The sequence below is a fragment of the Antrostomus carolinensis genome, unplaced genomic scaffold (genome assembly GCF_000700745.2).
Source record: "Antrostomus carolinensis isolate BGI_N321 unplaced genomic scaffold, ASM70074v2 scaffold11783, whole genome shotgun sequence".
Lineage (NCBI taxonomy): Eukaryota > Metazoa > Chordata > Aves > Caprimulgiformes > Caprimulgidae > Antrostomus > Antrostomus carolinensis.
In genome coordinates, this window is record NW_010303154.1 from 1 (window position 1) to 11,198 (window position 11,198).

At 42.1% G+C, this 11,198-nt stretch overlaps 1 protein-coding gene across 1 annotated transcript; it reads left to right on the forward strand.

Moving 5' to 3' along the window:
- Positions 1-1,492: 1,492 nt before the first annotated feature.
- RAB11FIP4 (RAB11 family interacting protein 4) lies at positions 1,493-10,453 on the forward strand. The gene is made up of 11 exons (XM_010164004.2): positions 1,493-1,717; positions 3,212-3,346; positions 4,855-4,890; positions 5,765-5,864; positions 6,270-6,373; positions 6,936-7,076; positions 7,620-7,701; positions 7,968-8,105; positions 8,595-8,753; positions 8,976-9,119; positions 9,845-10,453. The coding sequence occupies exons 2-11, from the start codon at positions 3,234-3,236 to the stop codon at positions 9,959-9,961; spliced, it is 1,134 nt and encodes a 377-aa protein (XP_010162306.2). The 5' UTR covers positions 1,493-1,717; positions 3,212-3,233; the 3' UTR covers positions 9,962-10,453.
- Positions 10,454-11,198: the final 745 nt, after the last annotated feature.

Consider the following 11,198-nt stretch of genomic DNA (forward strand, 5'->3'; position numbering starts at 1 on the left):
ACCAAAACTTTGCCACGCAAACCCAATACAAGGTTATAAATGGATCTCATCAAAACAGGAGAAACAAAGGAGCATACATCTGAAACATTGGCAAGCTTCCTCTTCTACTAATTGCTTTTGGAGGGGAGGGATATGCAAATAAAGCTTGCACCATCCTCCAAAGGAACACGGTGGCATCTCTTGCTTACAGCTTACAAGTGTAGTGTTATAGGAAGAGGAATCTCCCTGTCTCTGAAAGTGTGGGACATGGTTAAGAGGCTCAAGGTAGACTCAGAAGCAGCCTAGGAGGTAATAGTGTTGAGCTGAGAACAGCAGCTGGTAGCTACTGTTCCCATGGCTTAGCTAGTGGAGCTGAAGAAACAAGCAACGTGCTGCAAAGCAAAGGGAGTAGAAAACTTAACCCAGTCTACACAAAGTGTCAGCAGATGGAATCGGTGCCTTGCAGAGGCTCTGGGTTCTGCTCCGTAGTAGCAGCAATAGTGTGTCCAGCATCTCCAGGGTTCACAAGTGGAGCGTGTGTTTCAGGCCTTAGAGACACATTTTCTGTAGGGAGAAGTTTACTTATAAGAACATGTATGTGAATTTAGTGGCCTGTCTGTGTGAATGCCTTACTGAGGTGGGACTGAGCAAACCTGTGTAAAATACCTGCCTCTGTAAGAGCACACTGCATGGCTGCAGGCTGGTCTTGACTCTGGGCAGGAGAATCACTGTGCACCCTCTGCAGCAAACTTGCTCTGTTGTGTTCATTTGATGTGCTCAAAACTGCTCTGCTGGCTGCTTTCCTATGGTCCCTGGCTCTACTGATCTGTTTACTTAGGTGTCCTTTCTTTCTGAGGCCACAGGCTCTTGCCATTCCCTGCCTGTTTGGTGTTCTCAGGTACTTCTCTGACAGTAAAGCTGCCTTTTCTTGTGGTCCATATCTCCTCTGAAAGACACATTTTGTCATGATGGAAGGAAAGGCAGGAACCCAGCCTCCGTTAGGTCACATCTTTAGTTTTAGTGACTCTCTGGCATGTGGTGAGCTGAAGTTTTTCTGGCCACAGAAAAGTGGGTGGCCGGAGCTCCTGGGGTGTGGGAGAGGGTTTATGGGGATTACTGGGAAACTGATTGCAGAATACAGCGACAGCCTCTGTCTTGTACACGTTCCTCTCACTATCCCATGCATTTTGGAGTTGTCTGCACAGTTCCTGCATTCAGGAACTTGGGAAAGAAGTCCCATAGGCAGCAGTCTTCACTGCCACGTGGAAATGATGACTGAGGCTTGTCAAGGTGTGCCTTTAAAGTGAAGTGGCTTGTGTTGATCCAAACCTGTCTCACAGGCAGCTCCTTCGTAGATTCTCATGCTCTTGTCTTTCAAGGCACTATGTCAAATGCACATCAGATGTGTTTAGCACTTCAGTTTTTTAGCACAAAGTAAGTGGGTTGCAACTTCAAATCAGCGGACAAGTTGTAAAGGTGAAAGATTCCATGTGAGGTGAGATGCTATCAAAGTCTGCCTTCGAGACGTGTTGACCTCTTGTTTCAGGTCAAGTCCTCACAACCCTTCTGCAGCATCTGACCTCTCAACTTATTCCACTGCCTCTCTGATCAGTAATGAAGAACAGTTTGAAGACTATGGGGAAGGAGATGATGTGGATTTTACTCCCAGTAGCCCATGCCCTGATGATGAGACCAGAACGAACGCCTACTCTGACCTTGGCTCATCTGTATCTTCCAGGTTGCTCCTTATTCATTAACAAACAATTTTTCAGTTTTGTTCTTCTCTGAGCTGGGTGACCATTCCAGAGTTTACACTGGTTACATACTCACCTTAGAAGCAAAATGTTATCAGTTCATTTTCTGCCCTCCAGTTGATAATCAGAGCTGTAGAAAATACATTGTTTCTGATAACCTCTGTTGGGTTCTGTTGAAATAACTGGGCTGTTTTGCTTGTAGTGATTTCTCTCTGTTGTAGACAGTGGATTTCACAGTTAGGGGCTAGTACTGGAAGTTACGTGCTGCTTGGTTGGGGCTATTGCATCAGCCCAGATGCAGTGGAGAGAAACCTGCAAGAGAGCTGGTTTTCTTTAGTATTCTGACACTACAAATCCTTAGCATTAACCTGTGAGGGGAAGTGCTGTATGTGGACAGGGGTTTGTTTGAAATAAACATCCATGTTGACTTTGAATGTCTTGGAGAACATAAGCAAGTAGCTACTGTCTGTTAGGATCTGGAAATGCCACTACAGTTTCCTGGATGTGGCCTCAGTCTCTGTAGCTCTTATGTCCTGTGACCAAATCGGTTGCTGATTTTAAGGTCCTTCCCCAAGCAAGGGAATGGGTGAGCAGGGTTGGGGAAGAGCCAAGCGTGAAGATGCTCTAGGATTTGTCTGTTTGGGTCAAGAACACATGAAGGTCTTGTGCTTCATTGCTAACACAGGACAAACTGACTGCATCTCTCTGTTCCACATGCAACCCCCATGTGCTGCCCTCTGTTCCAAGCACTTCTGCAGTCCAGCCTTGCCACCTCTGTCATGCATGCAGAGCCAGCACCCCTCTCCACTGCCCCTTCATGATGATGGCTTGTGTCCTTCATCCCGTTTCCTCAGGTTTACGCAGCCCTTTCCATTCCCATTCCTGGGGCTCTGTGCACTTCATGTCATGATTGCTCTTTTTTATTTGAGTTTATTTTCTCTCTATCATGCCAAGAGCTCCTGTTCTCTCCTCTTCAGACATATTTCCCCTTCTCCCTTCCTCCTCATTCTAGGGTTCCTTCCGTCCTACCATCTAATGGGGTTCATGTGGCTTCTTACCAGACCACCCTGTTTTTCATATTCTTGTCTTTTTCTTGAAGAAAAGACTCCAGGTTGCATGCCAGGCTCTAGTGGGAAGATGGGCAAGATCAGAGGGGAATGTTGCTGAGGTGGAACATACTAATGTAGCTGCTTTTGCTTCGTGTATCACATAGACTCTGTATACCTCGTGCTGTTCTTTTAGTCACCCAAACTCATCTTTCCACTGGCACTCAGAACATGTCCTCTATAAAGCCTCAACTCAGACAGCTAGACTTGCCCTAAGGCTAGCATTCTCCATCATCACCTCTAAGTTAGGTGAGCTGCAGTTAGAGGTGGTTCCCCAAGACCCTTGTCTGTGGGTCTGACACACAGTCAAGAGGAAAATCTCTTGTGAGTGGGTTACTATAGCCAGTAACATCTCTCCTTTCCTGCAAACAGTGCTGGCCAAACACCCCGAAAAATGAGGCATGTTTATAACAGCGAGTTACTGGATGTTTACTGCTCACAGTGCTGCAAAAAGATAAATCTACTCAACGATTTGGAAGCCAGGCTGAAAAACTTGAAAGCAAACAGGTAAGCAGCCTATTGCACTGCTGTTAGCAGTGCCCCCTTGAAATGGGACTAACTAGTAGCAGGAAGAGAGGAAGAAAGAATCTTCTCCTTCCCTGTATCTCATTCTGTCTTACACACGTAAGAAATCCAGACTTTGACATCTAGCCTGAAACAAAACGCTGTTCTTCATTAGCTAGTAAGTATTTTTCTGACTTCAGGGTGCATACAGTATTAATAAACTCAAATATTTTAACCAATGAGCTCTTGGATTGCAGAGTGAGAGTGATATTTCCAGGAATTTTTCCCAGGAAGTGGGGGCTGCTGGGCTGCTTGGTGCAGATCTACAGTTAGCCGCTGTTTTCTCCAGGTGGGAAGGAGTGATCTGGCAGATCCTTAGCTAATGCATATAACCTTACATACAGAACCACAGAATTGTTTAGGTTGGAAAAGACCTTTAAGATCATCAAGTCCAACCTCTCCCAGAATTATTTGTCAGCAGAGGTTCTTCATTCCTGTGGGATTTTTTTCTTTTATTCTAAAGGGAACTTGGAAAAATGATGGCAAAACTGACTTATGGGGTTCTTTGCAATTTCAGCTTTTTCCTTATATTTCTATCTCTGCCCCTCCATCCACTTCTGAACTGTGCTAAGCACTTGGAAAGAATCCACTGCTTCCAACAATCAACTACAGTTTTGGAAGGAAATTATTTGGTGGGCTTTTAGCTCCCCCTAGAAGCTGAGTGTAAATCCTGCCTGTCTGCGTAATCCTTGGCACAGAGCGCGCTGCACTGCTTCTGCTCTTGCTGACACAGCAGCACAGTACCTGATATGAACAACGTTCCTGCCCTAACAAGGGGTCTGCTGACACCTAGGCCATGACCAGCGAGGTCTTTGGTGATTTTCTGAGTGAGGTTATGTATACCTGTCTGAAAGAGAGCGATGCTCTGACAAAGAGCTTTATGTCTGCGTGCACAGAGATACAACATCCTCTTATCAAGAGATGCAGCTGGATGTTTTGATTTGGTTCTAGTGCTGTTGTCTGGTTCTTCATTTAGATAATACTAGTCTCTGGCTGCAATAGGGAACTGTAAAAATGGAAAATATCTGAGTTCCTGTGCTGAGCCAGGAGGCATAATAGGGAAGGATAAACTAACTGTTTATAAAATAATCTAAAAACTGGGAATCCAGAATAAATGTCCATCACTAACTTGGTGTCCCTTTGTGGTGTTTCTAATGTTAGTTTCGCTGTGATTTACACTGACAAATCACTGCTAAGCAGAATAGTATTCACAAATTGACTTATTAACGATCACAGTAATTTGTGGCTCCACTCATCTTCACATTGCTGGTAACTGCAGCTTTTGATTAAGTTGTCTAAGAATATTGTTCACAGAATAATTGTTTTACTTTACTAAAAAAGGCAATATTATGTTTCATTGTGCAATTCAGCTGGAGTTTAAACTAAGATTGAATCCAACACTGATCAAATAAGTGTTTAATTCCTCTGTCGTTCCCTCTGTATCCATGTAGCCCTAACAGGAAAATATCAAGCACAGCTTTTGGAAGGTAAGAATCTTCAACTTTTTTATCAATACATGTGAAATCAGCTGTAACAATTCCATAAGTGGGGAGAGAAGGAATAAGTTTAGCAAAACAAAAATGTGCCAAGACAAGTTTTCAAAGGAGGGGGCCTGTGTTTGGACGTGGAGCAGGCCCCTGAACTGGAAGGAGTTCTGATAAGAACATAGTTGCTTCCTTGTCCGCCAACTTTCTTCCTTTATGCTGCTGTTCCATCAGTCCAGCTATTGCTTCTTTCACCCTCATAATGTGAGCCTTTTTGTTGTTGTTGTTGCCAAAATGCAAAGGAAAGCAAGAGCATCCCTTTGAAAAGGACATAGAGAATTGTGATCTTCCTTTGACTGAATGGACCAGCCCTGGGCTGGGGAGGGCTGTAAGCTTCAAGAATATTTCAGATGATCTCCAGTATTACATATTCTGACACTATTCTGTAATGGGAACTGCTAGAGATTTTTTTTTTTCTGTTTTTGTAGAAGTTCTTCCTGTATGAAATTTTCTAGATTAACTGTACCAACCAGTGTGCAGTCGTGACCTTATTTTATATTTCTAATAAAACAAAATATAACTCAGTACATAGTGTGAATAAGGCTAAGTAGTTAATTAAACTATGTTAATGCTGGTGGCAGATCCTATCAAAAGCAACAAAGAACTCAGACCCTAGAACTAATGTCACTGATTATGCTCAGTATGACTTCATTTAGCTACCAGTCTCTTGTAAGACTTGTGCTTAAATAGTTGTGGTTGTCACCAAAATGATTGCACAGATTTTTAGCATTGGATCTTCAAAGTACAAAGCCAGGCTATGAGACTCTTTTCTCCTCCATCCTCATCAGGCAAAATAATTATCTTTCCGATCTTTCAGGCAACTCTTTCACAACAGTAACTTCAGCAGCAGTAACGGCAGCACAGAAGATCTATTCAGAGACAGTATAGACTCCTGTGATAATGACATAACTGAAAAGGTGAGAAGCTGTGTTATTGCAGTTAATGTACCCAACAAAGTCCTGCTGGAGACATGTATCAATTGATGGAGCTCTCTTGCTCACAGTTACCAGTGATCTGAAGTAGCTCATTCAAAATGTCCTTGATATTCCATTAATATTACAACTTTGCTTGACAAAAATGCAGGAACTGTGCAGATCCACTAGGCATTGTATTCATACTTCTTTACTGTATATTTGCATTGATAACCTTCAAGGAAGATGCAGCATCTGGGGAACTCAGAATTTCAGAGCTTAATTTTGCTGCTGGCTTTGAAGGGAAGCATGCCTGCTTTAAAAAGGCATAGCTGAATGCCAGTTAGGAACAGGAAGGGGTTATAAGAAGAGAGATTCAAATTCTCATTTCTTTTCTACTTCTCCTTCCAGGTAACGTACTTAGAAAAAAAGGTGACAGAACTGGAGAACGATAACCTGACAAATGGTGACCTAAAGAGCAAACTGAAACAAGAGAACACGCAGCTAGTTCACAGGTACTAAAGCATGGAGCCAGTTCTTTTTATCATGTCGGAGCAGAGCTCGAACAAAGTTGTCGGGCAGGAACATCTCTATCTATAAAATATGACCAAGTCTTCTGCCTTTATGCTGACAGACAAAATAAGGTAGGGCTTCATCTGAGAAGTCCAAGTGGAACAGGCCTGCCTTGCTGAATTCTCAGCAAGCAGATGCCTTCCAAGCAAGTTTTTTACTACAGAGATGTTACTGACTTGTACAGAGCAAGCTCTTCTGTTACAAGAGAGGTTGCCACTGGATTTTTTTCGTGCACATAGCAGGAGCAGAAGGCTGGATCATAGTCCCAACTTTTTGAGACTGAGAGTGAAAGAATAAGAGATGAACTGTTCTACTTAATTCTATGCTATTTGGAAGATTAAATACCAAGAGAGATACTGGGAGAGGTTGAATGCTAAGAGAGATAGTGAAGTGGCATGAAATAAAGGAGTAGGGAGGAAAGACAGAGGCAATGAAGTTGCACGCTTTTTTCCTTTCTTTAAGTACTTGTGAAGCTGTTACTGAAATAAGATCTGGTTTACTTAGAGTTCATGAGCTAGAAGAACTGTTGAAGGACCAAGAGACATCAGCAGAACAGACTCTGGAAGAAGAGATCAAGAGACATCGAGAAGCATATAGCAAATATGAAAAAGAGAAAGGCACCGAAATTGAACTGCTAAATACAAGGTAACAAACATCTTGGTGTCACCCAGAACACAGTACAACTTCTTCTTTTCTTCATCTTTACTTCGCATGTAAACATAGGCTGTTCACAACCAGGCAGTGTGCAGATGGTTACAGGTTAGTAGTTCTATCAAGTAGCTGTGCAGTTGCATGTCTAATGCCCAGAAGCTTGGAGAATGCTTTACATTAGTGCTTTAATCCATGTGGCCCATGTAGGCAGCTTAACTGGATATTTGGCATGGATTCAAGGAGAGAATTGTGACCAGCTGTACCAAACGCTTGTGTCTGTTTATTTCTTCCTACTTAATTCTTTTTAGATACATGTTGTTAGGAGCATAAGAATCTGAGGGTCAGTGTAGCACTTCTGGCCCTGAAAACAAACCAAAAAGTACCCAATAGCTCATGATAAAAAATGCAAAGATTAGGAAGATTTTCTTGTTTGGTCTTTCTGTCAAGTGCAGGTGAGATGGCTTTTTAGAGCGTGCCATTTTGCATGTCTGCATTCTTGACAAGGCATTTGCTGTAAGATTTTTGTTATTGACACAGGGTTCAGCAACTGGAAGAAGAAAATGGTGAGCTGAAGTGTACTGTCACACGACTGAAATCACAAACGGAGAGATTAGATGAGGTAAGAAAACTCCTGAGTGCTTGAGCAATTTAACAGCAGCTTGATTTGTGTAAGAGCAAACTCATATAGTGATTGGCCCAGCTTCTTTAACTTGCCTTCCCTAAACAAGAATGTTGGTGGAATTTGAACACTGGTCACTTTTAATGGCCGGAATGCCCCGAGACATGTGCCAGCTTATGACCAGCTGCATCTATAGATCTGTGTTGTAAAACTGAAGGTGGTTCACACACTTGCAAGCCAGCTATTAAATTTCCCATTTATTTTAGGAAAGGCAACGCATGTCAGATAGGTTGGAAGACACCAGCCTGCGACTGAAGGACGAGATGGATTTGTACAAGAGAATGATGGACAAGCTGCGGCAGAACAGACTAGAATTTAACAAGGAGAGGGAAGCAACACAGGAGGTAGGTGTGAAGGGGGGTAAAAGACCAGGCACTTGCATCTCATCTGCATGGAAGCCCACCTAAAAAAGAATAGACAGACAGGATGAACACTGAAAATACAACATCCAGTTAATGTATTGCTGATTGTGTTTCTGTGGGCAGGGTACCCATAGGGCAATGGATGCTGCAAGAATACCTAATGCATGGCAATCCCTGACCCAAAGGGTTTACAGCTCTTTGGGAACTTGCAGCCTTGAATGTGTGCCCTAACATTTCCTTTACTAAGTTTGCAAGAGGAATTATGCCTCTCGGACATGAAGCTTAGAGATCAGAGCCACTTCCAGCTCTGAAGCAGTTTAAGTGACCTGTGCTTCCATAGAAGAGTGAGTGGCTGTATCGTCCAGCCTCAGCCAGGCTCACGCAGCACGTGTGTCAGAGCACAGAGGTGGCTGCCAGGGAGGGCTGGTTTTGCAGGGGCTGGAGAAACATGGCCTGCTTGCATGCCCACAGCTCATTGAAGACTTGCGGAAGGAACTGGAGCACTTGCAGCTGTACAAGCTGGAATGTGAGCGTCCTGGACGTGGGAGAAGCTCTTCATCCAGCGTGAGTGAATTCAACGCCAAAACCAGAGAGGTGGAAATGGAGCATGAAATAAAACGGCTGAAGCAGGTGAGCATGAGACCCACATGGTATCTGTCTAGGGCTTCTTTGCACAGACGATGTAAATTGTGCATAGGAAACGCCTCTGATTCCTGTCACTGGTGGTAAGAGAGTTGCTGTTAGCTTGCAGCATTACCATATGTCATCCAAGCTACCTGTGATTTAAAAAGATATTTTTTAGTGAAAACTTGTATGAAGAACTTAAAGCAATGTCTTTTCATCCTTAAATAGGAGAATCAGAAACTTCGTGACCAAAATGATGATCTTAATGGACAGATCCTAAGTCTTAGTCTTTATGAAGCTAAAAATCTCTTTGCAACACAAACAAAAGCCCAGTCACTGGCTGCTGAAATTGATTCTGCATCAAGAGATGAGGTAATACGCTTTTTTAATCAAGTACTTAATCCAAAAATATGCGGTTTTCAGTGTAATTAACTGTCAAAGTTGAACTATCTGAAGCTGACAAATGAACAACACAAAAATCTGCTTTGCTAGGGGTTCAGGAGTGTTAGATTGCCTTAAATCTAACTGCTTTTGAGTGCTCCTTTTAATATTAACTCTTCTATTTGTCTCAAAAAAATCTGAATTATTAGAATCTCAATGAACTGTAAAGAGTTGTAAAACAGGTAGAACAATTGTGCTATTCTGACATTAATTTCATACAGACATTACCATAGCTAGTTACTTAAATTCTTACTTTCTGTCCTAGATTTATTTCTAAGTTACTTCAGTAATAAGCTCTTGCTTCCATCTAAATTTGAGCTATATATTCCCTGTAGCAGAGCTGAATTCTTGGAGGAAGGAGGTAGTGTGCAAGTAATGGAGGATGGATTGGTGTGTTGGATGGGGAATTTGTTTCCAATGACTTGCCAAAAGATCCCTGGTGAGGACTGTTCACCACCTTCCTTAATAGTAAAGATATTTACCATACAGATCGTTTCTAATAGAGATACAGGGAGGAGCCAGAGGCAGAATACCTATCACAAAAGGGAATTGGTGGTCCTGAGCAGGTGCTCGTCTCTCACCTGTCTGAATTTCATGCTATTATGTAAACTAGTGAGACTGTTTTCAAGAGTTAACTTTGAAATGTTGTGTTTCAGCTCATGGAAGCCCTTAAAGAACAGGAAGAGATAAATTACAGATTGCGACAGTATATGGACAAGATCATTTTAGCAATCCTAGACCACAACCCTTCTATTTTGGAAATAAAGAATTGAAAACAATATAAGAAGAAAAAGCAGCAACTGCCTGATATTACTGCACATGCCACTGGATCTAAACAACACTCTGATACTGTAAATTAATCTATAAATATATATATATATATACACTATGTGTGAGTGTGGGTGCGCGGGTGTGTTTATATGATGTTTGGTACACTGTTATTTGTCATTGAATTGGCTTGGTTAGACTTTTTCCATGCACTTTCAATACCTGTGAGAAGATGGATACTGTATATTAATGTAATAACAATATAACTGGATCATGCTGTTTTAGATACTGGAAAAAATGACTCTACCTCTAGTTATAAAAGGTAAAAAAGACAATGGAAACATATGGATGTGGCCCTAACTTTAGGAGCAAGAATTGTTCTTAAGTTCTTCCAGGAATTTGGGTACTACAAACGAATTAACATACCCAGGTTCAGTTCCTGACTGGTGCTGACTGTGCAATTTCCTATTTGATTTTGTTTTAATACTTAAACCACACATAGGATTTAAAAAACAAAACAAAACAAACCTTTGGGGGAAGGAAAGACACAAAGTAAAAGGGAAGAAGGGGAAGATATTGTGGAATTGTTGCTATTTGTGAAAAATCACCATCCACTTGTTTGCCACTGTCAGCACGAAGTGCTTTTTCTGTAAGATCACTTTGGAGCCTGCTTTGGGCTGTTCTGAGCCAGCCTGCTCTCTAGCATGTGTGCACATGTGTATTTTTTTATGCCAGGGTCCCTGTAGCATTAAGGCTAAGAAGCTCTTTAAATAGCTTCCCTTATTTTCAGGGGTTTATCATGAGCCATTAAGATTAATTCTGGGATCCTGCCCCTTCCCCTTACTCTTAATTTTAAAGATTTCATTGAAGGAACAAATTCTAGTTCTTAAAAAAAATTAAAAAAAAAAAAAAAATACATGAAATAACTCCCTTCAGGGGGAGGAGGAGCTGCCCTTGAAATTACCAGTTGAGTTGCTTTCCCACTGCAGGTTGACACTTTGTGGGCAGGCTGTGGAGAGGACTGGCTGGGTCCTAACACAGTGGTGGGAAGAAGTCTGATGTGGAGTGACTTTTACTTATAGGGCAGTAAAAAGAAGAAGAGCTTGGTCTTGCAGAAGTTGCCCATCCAGACTGAGTACACACATACATATCTAAAGCTCTGAATAGGGAACACATCCTGTTTTAGATGAACAGTTGTGCAGGTGCTTAACTTTAAATATGTGCTGTGACCGCTCATGGAAG

Bases quoted from the DNA above. Each gene is read 5' to 3' on its own strand.
- RAB11FIP4 (XM_010164004.2), top strand. From the start codon at position 3,234: ATGAGGCATGTTTATAACAGCGAGTTACTGGATGTTTACTGCTCACAG. The intron at 5,865-6,269 runs GTGAGAAGCTGT...TTCTCCTTCCAG, and splicing joins ATAATGACATAACTGAAAAG to GTAACGTACTTAGAAAAAAA. The intron at 8,106-8,594 runs GTAGGTGTGAAG...GCATGCCCACAG, and splicing joins AGAGGGAAGCAACACAGGAG to CTCATTGAAGACTTGCGGAA.